At 44.6% G+C, this 22,808-nt stretch overlaps 1 protein-coding gene across 3 annotated transcripts in view; it reads right to left on the reverse strand.

Annotated features, from left to right (window-relative positions):
• Positions 1 to 22,406, reverse strand: part of crocc (ciliary rootlet coiled-coil, rootletin) — a 24,613-nt gene extending 2,207 nt beyond the window's left edge. The window contains exons 1-37 of one of the 3 annotated variants that reach the window (XM_075461028.1): positions 22,102 to 22,406; positions 19,247 to 19,524; positions 18,814 to 18,940; positions 18,587 to 18,729; positions 17,294 to 17,485; positions 17,136 to 17,213; positions 16,946 to 17,037; positions 16,018 to 16,183; positions 15,815 to 15,921; positions 15,498 to 15,725; positions 14,842 to 14,932; positions 14,530 to 14,616; positions 14,242 to 14,454; positions 13,449 to 13,648; positions 13,174 to 13,356; positions 12,544 to 12,688; positions 12,301 to 12,447; positions 11,658 to 11,888; positions 11,280 to 11,473; positions 10,709 to 10,836; positions 10,394 to 10,563; positions 10,099 to 10,278; positions 9,764 to 9,898; positions 9,520 to 9,663; positions 8,554 to 8,792; positions 8,283 to 8,442; positions 7,940 to 8,107; positions 7,438 to 7,861; positions 6,491 to 6,654; positions 6,261 to 6,381; positions 5,994 to 6,157; positions 5,256 to 5,471; positions 3,230 to 3,454; positions 3,004 to 3,153; positions 2,703 to 2,903; positions 2,485 to 2,616; positions 1,067 to 1,240 (exon numbers count right to left, since the gene is read on the reverse strand). In XM_075461028.1, the coding sequence (XP_075317143.1) occupies positions 1,067 to 1,240; positions 2,485 to 2,616; positions 2,703 to 2,903; positions 3,004 to 3,153; positions 3,230 to 3,454; positions 5,256 to 5,471; positions 5,994 to 6,157; positions 6,261 to 6,381; positions 6,491 to 6,654; positions 7,438 to 7,861; positions 7,940 to 8,107; positions 8,283 to 8,442; positions 8,554 to 8,792; positions 9,520 to 9,663; positions 9,764 to 9,898; positions 10,099 to 10,278; positions 10,394 to 10,563; positions 10,709 to 10,836; positions 11,280 to 11,473; positions 11,658 to 11,888; positions 12,301 to 12,447; positions 12,544 to 12,688; positions 13,174 to 13,356; positions 13,449 to 13,648; positions 14,242 to 14,454; positions 14,530 to 14,616; positions 14,842 to 14,932; positions 15,498 to 15,725; positions 15,815 to 15,921; positions 16,018 to 16,183; positions 16,946 to 17,037; positions 17,136 to 17,213; positions 17,294 to 17,485; positions 18,587 to 18,729; positions 18,814 to 18,940; positions 19,247 to 19,303 (5,976 nt within the window). In that variant the 5' untranslated portion in view covers positions 19,304 to 19,524; positions 22,102 to 22,406. Of the gene's footprint in view, positions 1 to 1,066; positions 1,241 to 2,484; positions 2,617 to 2,702; positions 2,904 to 3,003; positions 3,154 to 3,229; positions 3,455 to 5,255; positions 5,472 to 5,993; positions 6,158 to 6,260; positions 6,382 to 6,490; positions 6,655 to 7,437; positions 7,862 to 7,939; positions 8,108 to 8,282; positions 8,443 to 8,553; positions 8,793 to 9,519; positions 9,664 to 9,763; positions 9,899 to 10,098; positions 10,279 to 10,393; positions 10,564 to 10,708; positions 10,837 to 11,279; positions 11,474 to 11,657; positions 11,889 to 12,300; positions 12,448 to 12,543; positions 12,689 to 13,173; positions 13,357 to 13,448; positions 13,649 to 14,241; positions 14,455 to 14,529; positions 14,617 to 14,841; positions 14,933 to 15,497; positions 15,726 to 15,814; positions 15,922 to 16,017; positions 16,184 to 16,945; positions 17,038 to 17,135; positions 17,214 to 17,293; positions 17,486 to 18,586; positions 18,730 to 18,813; positions 18,991 to 19,246; positions 19,525 to 22,101 lie in introns of those variants that run through there. The other 2 variants (XM_075461030.1, XM_075461029.1) reach the window with 2 other exon arrangements.
• Between the last annotated feature and the right edge of the window lie 402 nt (positions 22,407 to 22,808).

Raw genomic sequence — 22,808 nt, forward strand, 5'->3', positions numbered from 1 at the left:
ATAGTGATGATGTTGTGGGTGTTTGGAACAGTAAAATATGTAACAGTACAATGCTTGAAGCTTTCGATTTGAACAAAAAATGCTTTTATTCTCTTCGATAATTTGAAAAGATAAAATAAACCAATGAAAACAGAACAATCTCTTTTGTCGCCACCGCTCATGCAGTGTGTGCTTAAACGTTTTAAGTGGGCGGCAGTGACAAAAATAAAAAAAGCCCAGAACTACACGAGTAAAATGGCTTAAACGCACTAATGATGTTTAACAAGATGACGAAGGGGAGTCTTTTTAAGTAAGAACCAGAGAATGTAAAGCCGAGGCTCCTCACAGCTGGGTAATTTGGCATATTGCTGTGATCTTTATGGCTGACAGACACCAAGGACTGCTGTGATCTTACAGTGTGCTCCCCATCCATTATGCTGTCAACTCTGTGCACTGAATCATAGTCCACCCTGCTTCGTGTGGCTTCCAGAAAAACCAAAAGCTTGCAAAAACTTTTAATCCTGGACATGATCTATGATTTTATTGCAAAGTTTGTAAAGTAAAAACAGCTTTTTGGAGTGAAATACTTCTTTAATCAGTTAATTCCACTTTTATCTCTATAGAGCCGATTCGTAACAAAAGTGATCTATGGAAATTTTAATAAAGACAAAACCCAACAAGCAGGAAGTCAAAACTTTTGATTAAGCGTAACTTTAACTGAATCCAGATCGTGATTTTATGTTTGTCTGAAAACATTCACTGATCAGCCACAACAATAAAACCATCCTTCTAATGTGGCACGGTTCCACTTCCTCCCTCCAAAACAGCTCTGACCCATCAGGAGAATGGACACGGGACCTCACAGGTTTTCCTGTGGTGTCTGCAACCAGAAAGTTGTCATCGGATCCTTTGTGTTGCTGTGTGGGCCCAGGATTATGATTTGGGGACTTCTGGGCTGTGTCAACACTTTGGGCAAGAAGTTGCATTGTATTGAGATGAAAAGTGTTTTTCACTTAACCTGCTGCACCAGGGACCGAGAGGTGAGGTAAACCAGAGAAAGACTGTCGGTTCAACCAGATGTGCTCACCTGCTCTTCGAGGCCTTTCACTCGGTGTCGGTGAGCGCGCTCTCTGGTGCTCAGCGTTCGCTCCACGTCCCTAAAGCTGGTCCTCAGTCTCTCCGCCTCCCGCTGGATCTCGTCACGCTGCCGAACCAAACTCTCACACAGACTGTGTGACTGCTCCAACTCAGCCAGCTGAGTCTACTCATGAAACACAAACACACACAGATGGAAGATACCAGAATGTAAAAGTGAGGAAAAGGATAAAAGTCCAGCTGGAGGCCAAACTTGCTGGAGGCCAGTCTATTGTATACGGAAAAAAATCTAAATGATGGTGATTCGTTCAAAGTGTCGAGTTGTGCACGAGTTGTAGCCAGCACAACAGAAACAACTCGGGACCAGTTGAAGAAGAGGAAAAGTGGCCCGTCCACATGAGAGAAAATGTTGATCAAGTAACACCACAGACTAATAAATATATACAAATCCATATCTGTAAGCCGAATATCGATTAAAGAATAAAAAAGGAAATGGAGGTGATAGCTACATTACATCCCACAAAGCCAAACATTAGATTTAACTTATCATGCACCCTGTGAAAGTACTCACAGATGTACACCTGAAATATGCATTTTCTGTGTAAAATGAACTATTTGGACTTTATTATTCTGGACATTTCTCCCTTGTCAAATGGGTGATGGCCTAAACAGGAATCCCAAATGTGCTGCTGGGTTAAAAGAAGTTTTCTCAACTTCAAATTCAGGCTTTGTCTGAAATAATTTCATCACTATAGACTGTATTTACTTCTCTTCTAATGACATGTTTCAGAGATAAAGAAAGATGCAGCAAAAAAATTGCAAAAACTCAGTTTCTACTGTATTGGTTTTCCAAAGACCTCGTGGCAACTGTTCAAGTCAGAGGAAACTAACACTTTTGTTTCTGCAGCCTGGCAAAAGTTTGACAAAGAGAAGCGGTCTGAAACACAACACCAGCCGAACATAAACAGCTTCAATCACTGTTTCACAATCCCTCTGAAACCCACAGCAGCTTTATCCATTTGCTCATTTATGGCATTACTGTTGTAAATGTAAAAAATAAATAAATAAAAAAAAAACATTAGGATTTAGGACAGTGACAAAACAAAGTTTCCCAAAAACTTTTACGTTTGACTGGTGTGAAAAATATAAAAAAGGAAACTATGAGGTTTTAAAATGATTGAAGAGAATAACTCAAACACACAAGCCTATAAAACCAAAATGATGGAATTCATGTTTGAAGTTAGAGCTTGTTTTTTTCTCACTGAGGCTGCTCTCTCTGAACCCTCAGAGGAGAAAACTAATTCTGCTGCCAGATGTCGCCTGGATTCAGCAGCAGTTTAATTGCTCGTTGTTGGTTTGTATTTGAGGGAACAGGGAGAGTACTGCAGGTGTGCGGCTGCTCGTCCTCACCTGCTGCATCAGTATCTGCTGCTGCGCCTCCTGCAGCTCCTGCTCAGCTGTGTTCAGGGAGCGATCCAAGCGGCCTTTCTCCGCAGACAGCCGCATGCTGCCTTCCTCAGTCTTCAGTTTCTGACGCTCAACCTAAAAGGATGAGGAATTCATTTCCGATTTTACAAAAAAAAAAAAAAAAAAGGACAGTTTACACATTTATTGGATCCAGCGCTCACCTTATCCAGTGTGTTTCTCAGTGCATTCTTGTCCTTCTCCAGCCTCAGAGCCTGCCTCTCAGCATCTTTTTTCTCCGTCTCCAGCATGGCGACCGCTCGCTGCAGGCCGCGCAGGCGCTCCTCCACAGTGGTCCGCTCTGTCTGAGCTAACTGGGCACTGCGCTGAGTCTCCACAAGATTCGCTGAGCGCTGACGCAGAGCCTAACAGTGCGGAGAGAATCAAACAAGAGACTGCAGTGTTCCAACAACTGACCTTTATCAATCTTTTTCTGTTTAGTAAAAGGTCTAAAGTCTCTCTGACCTCCTGAGCGCTATTGAGCTCGGACTCAAGCTCTTCTCGCCGCAGCTCACTCTGGTTCAGCTCACTCTGCAGGCTCTCCGCACGCTCAGATAGGGTGGCCATGTTTCTCTTTGCTTCACCTAAAGATACTCGAGTTTCATCCGCTCGTTCCTAAATGGAAAGAATAATCATCACATCCCCCGTTCACTTCTCACGCGCACGCAGCCTTCGTTTTCCTCGGACTCACCTGCAGAAGCCTCTTGTCCTGTTCAGCCAAACTCAGCATCTTCTGCAGAGCAACCAGACGACTCTGTGTGCTGCTGTGAGCAGCCGCCGCTTCCTGAAGGGTCTGGCTGAGGCACGCCGTCTTCTCTTTGATTGCAGATTCACCCTCCTGAGCTCTAAGCAGAGCCTGGCTCAGCCTCTCCACCTCTCTCTGAAGCAGAGACACACGGGCTTCTCCCTCAGCAACCTGCAGTTTAGACAAGGCAAGGCAATTTTATTTGTAGAGCACAATTTGTACACAAGGCAATTCAAAGTGCTTTACAGCTACATAGATAATAGATACATACATAACCAGTCAATGTTTGACACAGCCAGCAAAACCAACCAGCCACCCAAAGACAAAAAAGTAGTCTTTCATTCAGTCATCAGGCGGCATGTGTCACAGGTTTACACTTTGGTCCTAAGGCAAGGCAAGTTTATTTGTATAGCACAATTCAACTACAGGGCGATTCAAAGTGCTTTACAGATACATTAAAACAGTAGAAATAAAAAGCATGATTTAAATTTTAAACAAAAAAGAAAGAAATAAGAATAATAGATAAAATCAGTAGTTAAAATGTGATTAAGTTTTGAAACTCAAGCTTCAGATTTGGAGCTTTCTTCAAATGCAGCTGAAAATAGGTGTGTCTTCAACCTGGACTGAAATACTCTGAGTGTTTCAGCGGATCTGAGGCTTTCTGGGAGTTTGTTCCAGACATGTGGAGCATAGAAGCTAAATGCAGCTTCTCCATGTCTGGTTCTGACTCTGGGAACTGATAAAAGACCGGATCCAGATACCTGAGGGGTCTGGAAGGCTCATACTGGGTCAAATTTGGAAAATATCCATTACTTTATTTCAGCTGATGAATAGAACGACCTGTTCCAGGTCGGCGAAAATACAACCCCAATTCCAAAAAAAGCTGGGACGCTGTGTAAAATGGAATAAAAACGGAAAGCAATGATTTGCAAATTTCACAAACAAATATTTCATTCTAAAATGGAAAAGAAAAAAAAAACACATGAAGTGTTAAAAAAGTGAGACAATTTACAAGTTCATGAAAAATATTAGCTCGTCTTGAATTTGACGGCAGCAACATGTCTCAAAAAAAGCTGGGACACGGCCATGTTTACCACTGTGTAGCATTCCCTCTTCTTTTAACATCAATCTGCAAACGTCTGAGAACTGAGGGGACCAGCTGCTGGACCTCCGAGAGAGGAATGCGGTCCCATTTTTTGTCTGATATAGGATTCAAGCTGCTCAACAGCCCTGGGTCTTCTGTGTTGCATTTTGTGTTTCATGATGTACCAAATGTTTTCAGTGGGTGAAAGGTCTGGACTTCAGGCAGGCCAGTCCAGCACCGAAACAATGACGTTGTGATAGATGCAGCATGTGTGATTCTTAAAGCTGCTCATACCTTTCAGCATTGACGTGCAAGTTGCCGGTTCCATCAGCACTAATGCATTTGCATGCCATCATGCAGGCTCTAAAACTAAAAACAATCTAGACGGTTCCTTCTCCTCTTTAGGCAAGAGGACGCTGTGTCCATGATTTCCAAAAAGAATTGAAGTTTTTCCTTTTTGTCTTAGCAAAGAAAAGAAAAAAAAGAAGACCGCAGCATTTCTGCAAGTTCTTTCTTGCAAGTGTTTCTGAGCCAAAGCAGGGATTTCCATGAAGGAATCACGTCTGTTTTTAATGCAGTGCTGCCCGAGGGCTCCAAGATCACGGGTATCCAACACGGATTTTCAGCTGTGCCCCTTGTGCACAGAGATGTTTCCAGATTCTCTGAATCTTTTGAGGATATTATGTACTGTAGATGATGGAATATTTCAAAGTCTTTCTTTCCCATGAAATATCAAATGGTTTCTAAGGTCCATTGTAAATGAAATCTTGGTTTAAAAGATTTACAAATCATCGCATTCTGCTTTTAAATACATTTTACACAGCATGCCAACTCTTTTGCAGTTGAGCTGACCAAGAGTCACATAAGACCCATATCAGCATGCCATACCTGTTTGAGCAGAGAGTCATGGCGCTCGTGGGAGGCCTGACTCTCAGCCTCTCGGTCTCCCAGACTCAGTTTGAGTCTCTGCAGCTCCCCCTCCAGACTGCGCCTACCCAGCTCCACCCTTGTGGCCCGAGCTTCAGCTGCCTCTAGCGCCTCCCGCAGGCGCCTTCTCTCCGCCTCCAGACGCATCTCAGCAGCACGCTGCTTGTTTAACTGATCCTAAAGAGACAGTAAGAGAGCAGCAGTCATGTTAACTGCAGGCTTTTAGCTGAATAACTATTGTAATTGAGACAAGAGTTTAACAGATTACAGAGTCATGAAGAAGACAAAAACACGGAGCTGAATACAGGCTCCCGCTTTATTGGAACTGCTCTTGAGATTTTTGCTTTTACAAAATAGTCCCAGAAACAAAGAGTAAAGAAAAATGTGTATCCACACTTTGAGCCTTGGATTCATTTTGTGTCTGCTCTTCCTGTGGTCCAGAGGGTGCATCACTGAAGACGTTCTGGCATTATAAACAGACATATGGAGAGCTGACACACAACACTGCAAGAACAGTGACACTGCGTGCGTGGCATCTGTTGTTATTACTTTCCCTGACAGCTTACACCTTTGGATACGGCTCCACTGTTGAGTGCTGCCATATGGTGAGGTAGCAGATCAGTGGTCACTGCTGGGCGAGTAATAATACAAATACATGCAGTGTATGCGCGTGCACACGTTGCACAAGAGTGCATGTACCTGAGTGTGCTTCTTGTCCGTCTCTGAAACCTGCAGCGATCGCTCTAAATCCTTCACCCTGTCGGCAAGAGCTCTCCTCTCTCTGTCTCCTCTCCTCACCACCTCCTCCTGCTGCTGCAGCAGAATCTGAGTGGTGCTCAGACGCTCATCCAGCCCACGCTTCCCTAAAAACACACGCAGTAACATTACCAACAGACAGTAGGATTCACTTTTTACACTGAAGTCTCCCCTTATTTGCCTGGAATTTATTTATTTATTTTTTTAGACCTTCTTGGTACTCCTGTAAGGCGCTTTGCATCTGAGCGAGGCGACTCTGAGCAGAGTCTCGTTCCCCCTTCAGCTCCTCCAGCTCCCGCTGCAGGGACCCCAGCTGGCATCGAGCGTCATCCTGCAAAATCAGTTCAACAAAGACTTCAGCTATTCCCACAAAAAAATGATTGTCCTCAAATTATTAGGACTCTCTATGTTCTGCATTTTCTTTTCCTTCTTATTTTTACCCTCTCTCTTTGAGCGTCACGCAGCTCCTGGAGGAAGTCTCTGAGACCGCTCCGCAGTGTGTCGGGGTCGAGCTCCGACTGAGCGAGTGGTAACGGCGTGTCCCCTCTCTCCGGAGACACGGCCCCCGAGCCCAGAGTGTTGTCCGGGGTGCTTCCTCGAAATTCTGCAAAAAAGAAATAGAGAAAAAGAGGTGCCATCACTTTGTGCAGGGACATTTTTATTTATGCATTTACCTTTTTAACAGTATGTTGAAACATCAAAAGTAGGAAAACAAAGTCGAGGCAAGTCTAATAGAACAGAGACAATATACCTACTTTTCCAGCCTTTCTTTGCCCCGGCCCCCGTTTTTTTTTTTAATTTAATATGAGCTCATATTTTTCATGAAACAGAAAAATGTCTCAATTTCAACATTTGACATGTTTTCTAAGTTCCACTGTAAGATTATACAGTACAGTTAGAACTCTTGGCCATCTTTTTTTTAACTATTCACAAGACAGACTATGAATAATGAAGATATAGAAGTGCAACTTACATCTACCTCCATGCATTCAGTTTGTGATGTAAATATGTTTTATGTTATTATTACTTCTTGGCACCAATTTGCTGCAAAGTCTGTTTCAGATGTCTGTTTCAAATGTGGTGAATCTAAAGTTTAAGACCTGTTATGTCACAGTAGAAATAACCCAAAGGCATTGAAAAGGCTAGATGAACAGGGAAACATGTCAGAGCCCAGGCCCACAAAAAATGTACAACTACCATTGTGATAACAACTATCTGATTGGATTTTAGGTTTTGTTAAGTCAGCTAACACAAACAAAGCCTGCTGAGCATCCCTGAGAATCAGCACTTGTTGCCATGGTATCAACGAAAAGAGAACAAGAGAACATTACAAACATAAACAAAGAAACATTACTCACATTACAGAGAACTGCGTTTTTATCCTCACCTTTAGGAGGCGACAGGGAGGAGCGCAGAGGTGAGACGCTGTGGTGGCGTGACACACTGCCAGGTGATGTGGAACTCCCTCCTGGGCTCCTACCCCTGCCTCCTCTGCCGCTCGCTCCTATGCCAAGCGTTCGCGTCAGGGCCGACTGGAGGCTGCTCAGACGAAACTCCAGGTCCCTCCTTCCGGCCTCGGCTCGGGTCAGCTCCGCCTCGGTGGCGGCCAGCCGGCCCTGCGCCTCGCTCATCTGCAGGCTGGACTGAGCAGCCAAGTCCTGGGCTGCCTGAGCTCGTAGCGACAGGTTTTTCGCTTCGTCCTGGAGCTTCTTTTCGCAGCCACGTGCCTCCTGCAGCTGAGCCGTCAGTTCTCTCTCGCTGCTGCGCCAGCCCGTCTCAGACTCCACCAGACGCTTCTGAGTCATAGAGAGCTTTGGAGGACATGAAGAACTGTGACACAAACAAGTAACAATAAGCGATGGAAACCTGCCGCTCTGCTCCACTCTCACCTCTTTCTTGAGGGAGTCTCTGACTGTTTCAGCTTCAGTGAGCTTCTGTTTGAGGGTGAAAATCTCTCTCCCTCTCTCTTCCTCCCTTTGCTCCTCCAGCGATAGACGAGTCTGAAGTTCTGCCACCTCCCTCCCCCTCTGCTCTTTCTCCCCATCCAGTATCTTCAGCTGGGACCAGAAAGGAAAAACCACTGCAGCATCACTCATCTGAGAAAATCCTGAAACTTCCATTGTGATTTACAGTATATCCCACTGACTTAATGGGAAGTTTCAACGCAAAGTCATGAAGCTCAGAGCTCCTGTTTAACACGTGTTGTGAAACAGAGGGGGCAACGTGGCTGACCTGTCTGCGGAGCTCCTGCAGTTCTCGTCGAGCTTCAAGTCGCGACCTTTCGACTTCTCTCAGACAGCTACGCAGCTCTGTCACCTCCCTCTGAGTGGATGACAAATTCTCCTCCAGCACAGCCAGCCTCTGCTCCTTCTCTTCACACTGTCGTTTCACACTTTAAACCACCCCACACACACACACACACACACGGTTAGAAAGAAAACATTCTATTGCCGTCATACCGCCATTTGTCTTCCTGTGAATAATTTCCTATTCTAGTGTTTACCCGATTCTCTCAGTTTCAGCGCTGCGTAGAGTTTCTCTCAGCTGAACATTGGACTGGTTAAGAGCTTCTCTCTCCTTGGTGACGTCGCAGAGACTGCGACGCAGCTCCATACCATCTCTCCTGTGGTTCTCTGAGGAGTCCTGAATTTGGTTTAGACGACGTTCTGTCTCCAGCAAATCCCGCCTAAACTGATCTCGACTCTCCTCGGCAGCAGAGAGGGACGCTCTGCACTCGTCCAGCTGGAGGGAACAAGTCACGTTTGTTTCAAAATGACGTAATTCCACAAAGCAAAAGATATCAATCAAAAACATCATCCCGAGTGATTATTGGCATCACTGTTCCCTGAAAGTATATCCCATGTGGAATGTTCCTCATAAGGGGAACTGGAGAGTTTGCCAACCCTTTTGAATTTTCTATACCTTCTGTGAAAAAAATTATCTAAAAAAGAAAAAAAAGAAAAGCATGTTCAAAAAGTAGATAAAGATAACCCAATTACAAAGCAGTTAGTCATTTATTTATTGAGTAAAACTATTCAACATCTGTGAGTAGAAAAAACCTCTACGTTTTGAGGGGGAAATAGGAGTCGGGTGTTTTCAATCAATGTGATGATCATCTGGTATGAGCGTTTGTCCTTTTTTATTTAAATAAAATGAGGGTTTATTTATGAGCTTGAGTCTGAGCTTGTAGCTCAGTAAAATGTGTCATGGCATGACGATTTTAAACCTACAGAAAGGTTATTAAAAAACTTGAGGTGAGACGTTCATGTGAGAAAAATCCTCGACATCCCAGTGTCCCAAAAGCCTAAGAATGTTTTAGGTCATATCTATGAAGATAAGGGGTTTTACTGGAGGCAAACCCAGGTAGTGGGACAAGAATGTCTAAATGTTGCAGGTAGCTAGTCTCTGACTAAATTAGACCGGTTTGTCTGCATCATTTTTGCGTAGTCTTTTGCATTGGATCGTCTACCTCTTTGAGAGCAACATCGGCACGTGAACGAAGATCGGTGCAAGTTTCTCGTAGACTCTGAAGATCCCGCTCATGCGCAGAGGCTGCATCTTCCAGCTGAGAGCGAAGCTCCAGCAGCTCGCTGGTCAGAGCTCCAACTCTGATCTGAAAAGACAAAACAGGGACTCAGTTTACTTCGTGTTCCTTGTACTTTCAAAACAACGACAAAAGAAGAAGTCAAAATCTCCATGTTGCCTCTCATCACCTGCTCCTGCTCTTTGTAAAGAGCTGCTTCTCTGGTCATCCGCTCAGCCTCCAGAGCTACAGCTGACAGCTCAGCCTGTAGACTGGAAACCCTGTCAGATAAAACTGTCTTCTCTGCCTCCTTCAGCGAAAGGGCCTTCGGAGAAAAGAAATTCTACCTTACACATAAAGTTTACTCCACTTATCTAAAAACAGCAAGTCTGAAATAAATGGGTATAATCCCAATAACAAATTCTGACAAAGACACTCGCTCCATCCCGTAAGACCAGCCTTGTTTATTACAAGATCGGGATATGATTCTGCATACGTTTCTCAACACACGGACGCAAATCATACCTGCTGTTTCTCAGTCTCTGCCTGCAGCAGAGCCTGATCTCTATCATGCTGCAGAGTCCTCATTTCATCCTGCAGCTCCTCTCTTTCTCTTTTTACTCTGTGGAGCTGATCCTCCATCTCCTGCCTGAGCTTCCTCAGAACGGCCTCGTGTTCCATCTGCAAGCTGTGCCGCACCACTTCCTGAGCAACAGAGCAGACAAAGAGCAAATACACTGACAAGACGGCCAGCGGCTTTAACAAAAGGTACTTCAAAAGCAGAAAGAGATGTACTAATAGCACGTTAAGTAACTCTAACCTTCTCCAACACCAGTCTCTCCACCTCCTCCTGATGGTCAGAGATGGCCTTGCGTAAAGCCTGCTGGGACTCCAGCTGGGTGGTGTTTAGAGTCTGAGTCAGGGCTTGTTTCTCTTTCTCCACCTGGGCCAACGCACTGTCGCCATCTGAGCGTACACGTCTCAGCTCAGCTGGAAATCCCATCCAGGAACAAAAGAGGGAAACAGCTAAAATCAGGTTTTTATTCTCTCATAGTACCGACTTACTCTATCTTCCATTACACCAAAAAAAACGATGAGATCTTCTGTTTTTAGCGGTTTTCTCCTCATGGCTCACCGGCAGCAGTCTCACATCGGACGCGCAGGTTTTGGGACTCCGTCTCTAGCTGCTCTCTGCGAGACTCCAACTGCACAAGCTGCTGCTGCACATCGAATAGACTCGTTTCCAAGGACTCCCGCTCTGACCTGCAGGTCACAAGATACACACACATGCCCTAAAGTATTTTCAGACATGAGATACCGACGAGATGAGATACCTAACCAGGTTTTTCTCACTTTCATGTTCCTGTTTTTCACAACTTCATGCCAACATGTCCCCAACACTGACGGAAAGTCCACAGAACGACTGCAATATTTGAATTTAAAGTGAGTTCTTCGAGAAAAATATGATGCACGAGACCAGAGTTGTGTAGTTTTGTTATGGGAATCCATATTAGCATGACAAGTGCTCTGTGGTTGTGTGACAGAAAATGTGTGACAGAAAATGTGACGTGTTACTCAATTCCTGTTTCAACTTTAATGCAAGAGTGACCAGGATGCTCCTTTAGACATTATGACAGTAAATCCTCATTTAGTGCCTGAAAATGGGTTTGTAAGTATTGAGGTATTAAAGTGAACACCACACACACCGGAAAGCAGCCAGTTCCTCAGACAATACAGTGTTTTCTCTCTCAGATGCCGTCAGCTGGACCAGTAGAGCTGCTTTGTCTCGGGCCAGTTCTGCCCGACCGCGGCCGGCCTCCTCCAAGGCCACCTCGTTCCTCTGGCCTTCTCCCCGTGTGAGACTTAACTCTGAACCAAGAGAGGTCACCTCGCCACAAAGCTGTCAGCAAAAAACAAAATTAGTTTTTAAAAAGCTAACCCAAGCTCTTAACATTCATGCTCTCTTTTCGATTAAAAAAAAAAAAACTCACAAAAAGCTTAAAACAAAAAGTATCAACGTGACTTGAACATTAAATGTGCTCAGATGGACCCTAAAGGATGGTGTAATGCAATCAGGTTTGCACCTGAGAGACTTTCTCCTGCAGCTTAAGTCTCTCCGCCCTGAGACTCTGCAGCTCTGCATCCATCCCCACCCGGCTTAGCTCGGCATCCTGCACCGACTGATGCAGCGTGATGCGGGCAGACTCCAGCTGAAGCCGGTCCTGCTCCAACCGGACCAGCTCATCCCTGATGGTGAGCTTCTCCTGCTCTGCGTCACGTTTCTGAGTCTGCAGGAGGGCCTTGTCCTCCTCAAGCTTAGAAACAAAGGTTAGAGTGAAAGTAGAGTTTGCACGAGACCCTGTCAACATGTTTTGTCAATCAACATCTTGCTTTCAAAGAAGCAATGCTTTTAACTAGGTTTCAGGGGGCTTTAATATGGATTTGGATGTGACCTTTTTTGCAACTTTAAACATGCTTTCAAACTTTGTCTGTAAATCTCCCTCAGTGGGTTAAACATTAAGACGTTTATTAAGACCATTATCTATGCAGTTCTAGACTAAGAAAATATATAAAACACTAACAGCTGTGAAGAGAGACCGAGGATACAGTGGGACACAACTAGAGGAACAAGTGAAAACACCACAGCCAACAAAAAGCGATCAGGCTGTATCAAGTTCAGTGTGTGTCCTGTGTGCACTTTTTAGAGAGGCTCTGACATCTCCTGACCTGGAGGATATAGGTGTTTAGGTCTGCTTTGTCCTGGGCCAGGGCCTCATTCATGCTGCCCATCTTTGCCAGAGAGTCTCTGAGAGCTGCATCCTCAGACTGCAGCTTGCTGAGCAGCAGAGACAGCTCTGTGTTGCTGTTCTCCGCCTGCAGGGACAATCAGGGTTAAGACTTGGGAAGCAAATAACACACAAAATGTTCACAATATTATGGTTAAAAGAGAACAAGCGGCACTATTCTCACCCGAGCAAGCGCTTCAGACAGTTGGGCCCTCTCCCCCTCCAGCAGCTGCCTCTCAACCTCCCCCTGCTGGTGAGTCTCCCTCACCGCAGACAACTCTAAGCGCTGAGCTGAGACTCGATTCTCACTCTGATCCCACTGCTTCTGTCTGTATCACGGCAACAAATTTCACATAGTGTGTATCAGGCAGAACTTTGTGAGGGATATTGCGTAAATCATAATTAATATGAGCGGGGAGAAGAGTCCAGAAAGCATCATTTAAGAGTCTATTGAAAGACAGCTTAGTGAATTTCTTAATAAACACTCTGTGTAAGAGTTCCCATTGATTCTGGAAATATGAATGTATAATTTAGCACAAAAAAAATTTAAAAAAATCACCACGATGTTGAGGTTGTCAGGGCATCTTCGGTGTAATTAAAAAAGTCTCAAGATATGCTCATGAGTGAATGAGGATATTACAGGATATAACGTTAAAACAGCTGACATCATCATGAGAGGCAGCAGCGGCAGGGAGTCTATCCAAATCTTTTACATGGCTTCCTGTGGGCATGGGTAGGGTGTGCTGACTGCACTAAACTTTGTGGATTAGAGTACACATCCCCTTCATTTAATCACTATCAATTAGCTGCTTACATCCTCTGAGTCTCTGCCCTCGCCCGGTCTCTCTCCTGGACGGCGACCTCCTTCTCCTCCCTCTCGTGATCTTGCTCTCGCTGCGCGGACGCCGCGGCCAGCTGAAGCTTCTCGTAGTCCATCTGTAGCATCTGGTGGCTGCTCTCCGCTGCCTGAACGGTCTTCTCCAAGTTCAGCTTCTCACTACACGTGGGGAGTATATCACGGAGTTATGGTTAAAGACCGTGCCGGTTAAGGTGATTAGGAGCAGATTGTGAGAAGTGATGCTGGTAAACCTGGCCAGCGTGTCTCTCTCCTGCTTCAGACGATCCTTCTCTCTCTGTGCGGTCTCCCGCTCTCTCTGAGCAGCATCCTTCTCTCGCTGCAGTGCTTGGTTTCGCTGTTCTGAGTCTCTTTTAGCCAAATCTGACTCTGACAGCTGCTTTCGTAAGTGTTGCACAGATGACTGGGCGGAGAGCAGGCGACCTCGAACATCCTGAAAACATAATGATTGGAGGGAATGATGATGATGATGATGCTTTTATAAGTATATAAGTAGAACAAGATAAAAAAAAAATTTAAATCTGTGGGATAAACCTGTCAGAATTTTAATTTATCTATTTAATATGTTCTGTCTGACATTTACGATTTTTACTGACACAAATGTCATGCTAAAACTGGGCTTTCTGTGATTTCTCTGAAATGTTTTTTGGGGGGAGGGGGGGTTTGCAGAAGGAGGATTTTATAACATCATTAAAGCTTGGATTTGTTGTGGGTTTTCTGAAATCAGCACAGGATCAAAAACACGTACACTCACGCAGATCATTGACAATTTCCCAACTCAACAAAACCTTGAATCTTCCTGTTTGGGATCCTGACTCAATGCAACTGGGAGTATCTATGTGCCAACATAATGGGAAGAAGCTGGTTGAATCTAAGCTTTGGATGTTTTTGTTTATATGCCAGTGTACCAGAGTGTAATAAACATAAACTGCATGTATAAAGCCTGTCACAAGCACAGTGACCCTCATGAACGCTGTGTTTTTGTGCGACCGTTTCCAGCTGGGGGTTTACAAACCACCGTGTCACCTGCAGCTGGAGAGTCTTGCTCGTGACTGCAGAGCAGAGAGCCGACAGCGCCGCATCAGGGAGAGGAGACAGCGAGGAGGCTCGGGGGGGGGATGATGACCTTCGAGGAGAAGAGGAGCGGCGAGAAGAGGAGTCACGAATCAGTGCCAGCAGCGGAGCCACAGAGTTGTCCTGATCCGCTTCTGATGACGACTCCCCATCTGACAGAACTGTCTGTGAAACAAAATAAACATGAAGCAGTCTCTAATGCAAATGGGAACTCCACTCGTATAAAAGTGTGTTATCTACCTGAGCAATGTCCCGCAGAGTGTCCAGCAGTGTTTCAGTGTGAGCTCGCATCAGCTGCATGTCAGTCTCTTCACTGCCGCTCTGCTCCTGAAGGAAAGAATCACAATCACAATCAAGTTTATGGCCAAGTAGGTTTGCACTTACAAGGAATTTGACTTGGTGTAGTTGGTGCAGAGTATTAAGTATAGACAATATATATATATATATACAGAATCTGTATAACGAGCAAAATGAGGCAGAAACGCATCATGAAAAAGATTAATGAAACTGAACACTAAGAAATCACCACAGAATTCTTGACAAGACTCTCACCTCAAGCTTCCTTGTCAGCGTGGAAATTTCTCCGTCTCTCTCCTCAATCTGACCCTTCAGTCTCTCACAGTCTCGCGCCATGTCCGACAACCTGACAGTTGACAAAGACAAAGCATTCAGTTGTCCTGGATGATGACTTAGTCCCTTATTTTTGCATTCTGACAGCCACTTTACAACGTAAATCACGTTTTGATAGACGGGGGACTAAATACTGCAATTCCTGAAGGCCTCGATGATCATTGCTTTGGAGATGAATTGAGTCGTCTTTTAGAGGTGTGAATCAGTGCTGTGGGGATTTTCATGGTTACCCAAAAATTTGTCTGCAGTTTCTTTTCACAAAAATAAAATATGGATTCCACTATCGTCCTTTAAGAAACAGAAGTTAGTGTCTAATTTCATTCATTTCATTGTCACTCTGGAGGCTGTGCTTGACTCCTTATCTTCAACTTTTCCCATACACATTTTCAGCTGTTTGTCAGGGGGCCATACAAAGTCCAAAATGTCTTTGTCTTCCATAGTGATGAATTGACAGCAAAGATTTTCTGGCATCAAATCTGTGCAGGAGCTCAATAGCTGAACAATCAAGGAGTTTGAAGCCGTTTTCCAGCTGTATCAGTAACAACTCTCCCAGTGAAAAAAATAACACTCTCACTGACCTGACACTGAGCTCACTCTTATCTGCATCTGTTCTGGCTTGATGGTTCATCATCTCTGCCACTCGATCTCTCAGCTGCTGCTCCAGCTGATCCCTCAGAGCTTTCTCCTGCTCCCGAGCCAGAGCCGCTCCTCCTTCCCGGCCGTGCAGTGTGGCAGAAAGGCCGGAGCAGGACACCTGTGCGGCGTGGGACAGCCGAGCCAGCTCGTTACGCATATCTGACAAATCCCTGAGATTGGAGAGACACAGACAGGAACAAAGGGCGAAATGAGAACAAGCAGAGTTTGTTGTAACCAACGTGCCGTTTGGGAGGTTTACCTTTCAGTGGCGCTCTTCATCTCACAGATGTGCCTCCTGAACCCGACCACTTGTCGCCACAGCGTCAGCAGTCGGCTGTGCTCGCTGGTGAAGTAGCTGTGGAAAGACTGGGCAGGAGGGAGACAAAATAGCCAGTCAGCTGTCGCAAATTCACATTTTCTTGTTTAAAGTGCCTCACTGTCTGACAAGCATCCTCCTCCCACCTCCTCCTCTCTCCTCCAGTCCGACTCCTTTTGTTCCAGCTCCTCTCTGGCTTTTGTCCAATCAGCAGTGAGCCTGCGGATGTCCTGGCTGAGAGCCTCGTTGGCCAAACCCGCCTGCTCCAACTGCTCTCTCAGCATTGCGTTCACTGCAGACAAACTGCTGCTCCTGAAAACACAACAGAGCGGAAATGTTAACATGTTTAAAGTAGAGTTCTGCTGGAAGACGATAACAGAACATTTTGTGTAAATTGAAATTGCCTCACATTTATTTCAAAGACATGATCAAATCCTGCTACAGCCCCAAATATCTGAACAACAGGTGGTTTCAAGTCGCACTGCAATGTGGGCACCAGCAACAGAATTTAGCCAATTGAAAAAGATGATCACCCTGGTTTAGCTACTGGACACATTTGTCCATCATGACTTAACGAATGTTACAGGAGACTTCTGCTAAAATCAGTACACTACTGCCTGAAAGTCCTCAGCCATCCGTTTTTTGTTTATATTTTGCTTAAAAAAATATCTAACAGTGGTCTTTTCTTTTCTAGTTTTTCTTTGGACATTGACTGTTTTTTTTCATAAATTTTCAGTTCAGTCCTTGTACCTGAGATTCTATCAGAGAAATTCATGTTTTTATTAAGCATTTTATCAAGCCACTTAACAATGTCCGAGAAATCCTTCCAGTAGGCTTCCAGCTCAAGGGATAAGGCCTTTTTGAATCTACACACAACAGGCAATGTAGAAAAGGATGATCTCTAAACACAACTAAAGCCCAGTAAATGTGGCTGATCGGAGCAACTTGGGCCGCAACCAGACAACAAAATGAAAACCAGAGCTATATCAGTCCCAAAGTTTTTGTCTCTTGCATTGATTCTACACATCAATCCATGTAGATGTCTGTAGAGTTTGAAGTATAAATATGTGTCACCTCTGCTGTTCTTCTTCCAAACGGATTAAAGCATCCTCCAGGTTGCTGTTCGCTTCATCTTGATGCCGACCGTTTGACGTTTCGTTGTTGCTCTAAAAGAAAAGATTTCATATCAAAGTAATGTTTGGAGATGAAATTGATGCAAAATGATGTAAAAGATGAAATTTAATTAAAGGGATGATACACCCACACTGCGTTTCTCCAACTCCGAGGACTTCTCCTGCAGCATCTGCTCCAGATCCCCACATCTCTTTTTGTACTGAAGCACCTGAAGCAGTCGCAGGAAAACTGTTACGCACCCACACGCCTCACTGACAACATGTTAAAGACACAATAAATCACTCATGCCTTGGCCTGCAACTTCTGCACAAGTTGCGCCTGCCTCTGCTGCCCCTCCTGGTACGCGGTGAGTTTACGCTTGTAAGCAGCTTGTTCCTCATCCAGCCGCCGGCGCAAGTCCACATTCTGCTGAGCCTGGCTGCGGGAATCTGGTGAATCACGGTCGCCCTCGCCTGTCTCGAAACGTAGCGTCTGCTCCAGCTGAGGTGTGATCAAAAGACGAGAAGCAGGGGGTAAGATTTAATCTTACATAGAGACAATTTGCAGAGGGTTACTGCTGTGGAAAAGATCTATTGATTGACGACCCTCAAAACAACAGCTAGGTCAGATCTTTGAAGATCAAAGGAGGTTGAGCCTACGAACTGCAATGTGTGACTGTTACAAGTCATTCCCCAATTTGTTCCCACCAATTCCAGTTAAATCTCTGATAAATGCAGAAAATGCAGAAAATGCCAGAAGGTAATACTTACTAAATAACTCTGAGCCATAGTCCCCATGGACAAGGAGATTTCAAACAACAGTTTTCAGTCTCATCTTTCATGCTGCACTCATACTGTGTACGAGTCCCCATCACTGTAAACTTGTTTATATTTTCTAAGCTGAAATTATACGCGCATTTGGTTTCAGTCACTCTCAAGCAGAGCTGCTGTGTCCCAGTGTGGAGATCAGCTGTCTCCTTCAACATTATTTAATGAATTAAGTTCTTCAGAAAAGACTTTAGGCCAGTGTCACTCTGATTATAATCCTTTCTAAAGGCTGTTGAATGTGGGACATCACAAGCATAAGGAGCAGCCATTGATCAGCCTCGGGTGTTTTTTAATAGAAATTTAACTGATGGAAAAGATCATTTCAGCAGAGTTGTCTTTTGCTTTTGGATCCCAGCCTACATGGCTGCTTTGGTAATGTTCTACCCGAAATGAGTTGTGGCGGCCACCCACCACCACCCCATCCCTCCTCTCCACTGAAGCCCCTGTTTACAGTCACCAGGGGCAACAGACGCCATGGCAACATTCCACTTCAATTCATTCCAGCCCCCATCACCTGGGAGACTTGCAAATCTCAGACAAAGAGAGACCAAGAAAACCCCAAAATGAAAAAAAGAGAGGGTGCCACAGCATTCCCCTCGATGTCTGTACAGCCAGATCACCTGGAGAGACTTTTAGATAAAGTACATTTAAATAGATCATGATGACTTCATTCCTAATCTCTCTCTCTCTCTGTGTGGTTTCTCCAGCCTGAAGCCAACTCTCACTATACTATTTATGTTTCACCATTAAGAGTCAAATGAGTTATTTTCCTTACCCTCTCACTGATTGCACCGTACTTGATGGCCAGCTCATCTCGGTCGGCCCTGCTGTGTGCCAGCAGGTCCTCCAGCCTCGCCAGCTCCTCCTGCAGCACTCGGTTCTCCTCCTGGAGGGACATGACCGAGGACATGGCGCCTGCTGCTCACAGAAAACAAAAACAGCGGTTAGGCAAAGGAGAGGGACAAAATGTTAAATCAGCATAGTTTAGGACAGGCCGCTCACTGCTTTCGTTGAGGTTCTTTGTGACAATCTCTCTGACTCGCGCTGGCAGGCATGTAGGGGGGGCATCAGGTGAAGGGCCCCTGACCGTCAGCCTCTTCTCCTCAGACAGAACACTCTCCTCCAGCCTCTGACACATAAAACATGAAGACTGAGAACTATGAACGACATTGACAACAGCTACCAACAACAACAAAAAAAAAGTGAAACATAGCTCAATATGCAGAAAATCCCAGCAGCTAATAATGAACTGAAGTATGATGATGATGAAATGTTTACCACAGGTGGACGTTGTGCCACAACTGCTGCTTAATGGAAACACTAAACTGCCCTCAAGCACAAGCACGCATGCTGTAAATGAACACCTACATTTGTCACACCACGCTGCCAGTCAGCACATCACGAAATAAACGAGGTGAGACGAGGTGAGCCTAACCTGTATCACAGACTCCAGCTTGTTGGAGTCGGTGTCTGAGTTTTCCGCAGCGCTCATCGCGGCGCGAGTGGCGGCTATTTAAAATCCTCTGAGGAAATAAGATTAACTCCGAGCGAGAGAAGCGTCTTCGCAGGTTGAGCTGTTGGCCCCTTTTGCTCTCCGGCGGGCGTGAAAAGGTAGAAGAAGAAAAAAATGTACGACCTTGAGCTGGGTTTTTCTTGCTTTATGTGCCGACGAAGTTTTGGTCGAAGGGGAGCTGAGCGCGTCCGTCCTGCAGCCTCCTCCGACACAGACAGAGATTGAGGACAGCAGGATTAGCAGGTTTTAAAGCGCACCCCTCCACCTCCAACTCCACCTCCAACACTGTTACTATGCTCTCACTGCTCACATCAAAAGCCTCCACAAACCCCTGTCATTCAGCTACACAACAAAGCGAAGCAGAGGCCATAAAGGAGAGGAAAAATACATTTCAGAGCACAATCAGAAACAAGGGACGCCTGGGTTTGTTAATAAGTAAGAGCTAATATAATAATATAAATTAAGTCAGATGAGTCATGCAGTTTATATAAGCATAACAGTGTGAAGAATACTTAATTACGAGTCTAAACCCTTTATTCTAAATCCTACTTTCAAGTCTTCAGGTCACCACAACCAGACTGAACCTGTCGTAACTCTAAACCACCACCAGCTACAGATACATGTGGCATTGTTGTATTTGATTTCTATGGCAGCATATAAGGTGGCAGGTCCAGAAGAATAAGAGTTCAAATGAAGTTTTTCAAGCCTCACTTTGGCCTGGTGACAGGGAAAAAGAATGTCTCTGAATTTCTATATTCCTCCAACAGGACAGGGTCTTAAATGAACCACAGAAAGTTACAAATGAAGATGTGAAGATGTTACTGACTGAATTTCTTTGTTTTCAAGAAAAAGGCTATAGGGCTTTACTTTAGGACAAGCACTTCTAATGCAATTAACCAAACCTACATGAGATCAAATTCAACCGTAAGCCATGAAAAACTAAGCTCATACAATTTAACAGTGACCAGTATCCTGGTGTTCACATGGATGTTACTTTGATACTTCCTTAAAGAACCCCTTCACAGAAGCGGCCTCCCCCAGCCATGCAAAAACTGCTTAGGAGGGGCTCACAGAACACAACAAAGAGGCTGAGGTGTCCGGCCGTACTCAGAACTACCAAGATACCCCTCTGAAGGGATCTGAGGGAAGCAACCACAGTCCACAAAGACCCCACCCCAGAGCCAACGGGGCCCAAAGGATCTGTTGCAAACGCTCCAGCACACGACCCTCCAGGACTCCCTCAGACGTCTCTGTCCACACTCTGACCGGTCAGAGCTCCTCTGGGGACATGATGAGAACCTACTGAATATGAAGCAGGTGGTCATAATGTTATGGCCAATCACTGGATGTGGACAGCAGCTATACAGACACTCCATTGTTTCTTTCTGGAGGACAGATGTCACATCTGACCCTATTTATTTTCACCCACATGGACAGCTTTACCGACTGGCTTTGATAATGTTTTGATTTTTTTCAATACCAGATGCGAATGTTTCAAATCTAAATATACTTAAAGTTAAAGCGTATGTTTTTATATTATATTAGTATTTTGCATGGAGACATGAACCGGGCATGAAGATAAGGGCTGTTCACTACACTTTGTGTTTGAGCTGCCATAGTTACACACAAGAGGATCTTTGTGTCATATACCAGACCCCCCACCCTGCCTTAACCCACCAACCCTTCCCATATACACACATGTACAGTTCTATGCTTGTGAGGACCTTGACATTGCGCCAGCCCTTAACTAAATAACCTTAAAACCAGAAACAGAAGACATCAGCACAGCATAAACTATCAATATATATATATATATATTTTAAATCAAAGCACAACTACTACTAATAATAATCTCATGAGTTTATGAATGCTGTTAAAAAGTTAATTACAAAGTTGAATAAAAAAATCGTTTCACCTTACGTCACCGTGACCTTATGTCACTAAACAAAGTGAACGTTATTGCGTCTACAGGAAATTAATTCAGAGGTGAAGACGTCAAAAAAAAAAAAAGGGTCAATATGCGTCCAGGGCCACAGTAGTGAATAAAAGGCATTCAATAAACTGTGCCATATAAATCCAATGGATTGTCACCTGCTGAACTTCATTTCAAAGTGTTTTGTGAGTTTGAACTGACATGGCAGTGATTCCTAAGCATCAGCCAGCAGTCAGGGGTCTGACTTCTTTCATATCTGTGGCGCCCCATGGTGGTCTGTCAGTAGATGACACTGATTCAATAAAAAAAAAAACAAAGCCTCGGTGATACGATACAGCTTAAATTTGTCCACTTTTATAATCTGAACAGCCCAAACTGTGCTTGTGTGTCTCCAGCGTGAAAACTTTTACAAGCCGCGGAGTCAAAGAATCTCCAGTCAGAGATCAACGAGGAAGAAGCAGCTCTCTGCTTCCTCTCCGGGTCACAAACCTCTCTGGTTTACTCGCGTAAAGGGGAACAGAGGCAGCTGGGTGATGCGTCGCGAATATCTCCTTTATCAGAAACCACAAGGCAATAGAAACACGTCCAAAAAGGCACGCCCAAGTTTTCAAAGTGTGCGGAGTTTGAGGCGGGAGGCGGAGGAGGAATACACGAATCTGTGCAGCATCCACCAAAATGTAACTGATTGTGAACTGAGACTTTGGCTTCATAGTGATACACACAGTTGGGGAAACATAAGTAAATATAAGGAAACGCTTTGAGCAGCTTCATCCACATTATGTCGTGTATGCAGCAACTCTCGCTGTTAAAACATCCGCTTTCCCTCTCTGATAAACAGTCTCACCTCGAGTGATCGGCCTGTTGAGCGTCATTCTGCCGTCCCTCCATTCCTCCGAGCGGCTTTTTTTTTTTTTTTTTTTTTCAGTGCAGGAAGGCAGACGTAAGCCCAATCTACAGCAGTTAGAAACCGATCATCTGCTGCTTGCAGGCACCGAAGCCTTGTTCCGAAATCTCCTCCATGCTTTTTCCGGGGAGGGACTTCCAGTTCACACCGCAGCTGCTGTCATCACGGGAGCACACGCACATCTCATCTCCACACACAGCATGCTCAATAAAGAAGCGTTTTTCACGCAAATTAATGAGAATCATCACACATATCTATGTGTAACTAAGAGGGGATTAAACTATTTGACAGAAAAATAAATGTATTTCTTATTTTTTCAGTTCCATTTGTAGTTACACAAGTTAAGAGAAACATTTTTGTCTTAATCTGAGATATTCAATAAAACCCCTTCCAAGTTCTATTTAGACGCTTTGTAGACACGAAATAGTTTTATTGTTATCGAGGAACCACAACACAAAAATCAAACAGCTCCACGCTGTAAAATCAATTCATCAAAAAGGTTTTTGAATTATTACATGTTAGGTTTAAGATTTTGTTTCTAACCTACTTTCTGACTAAACTGTGGGTTGTTTATGTGCTAAATCAACAATACTCAGTGTAAAAGTCACAGAAAGTTCTCAAAGTTTGTTCAATTAATGTCCATTAAA

Source organism: Odontesthes bonariensis, chromosome 3 (assembly GCF_027942865.1).
Source record: "Odontesthes bonariensis isolate fOdoBon6 chromosome 3, fOdoBon6.hap1, whole genome shotgun sequence".
NCBI lineage: Eukaryota > Metazoa > Chordata > Actinopteri > Atheriniformes > Atherinopsidae > Odontesthes > Odontesthes bonariensis.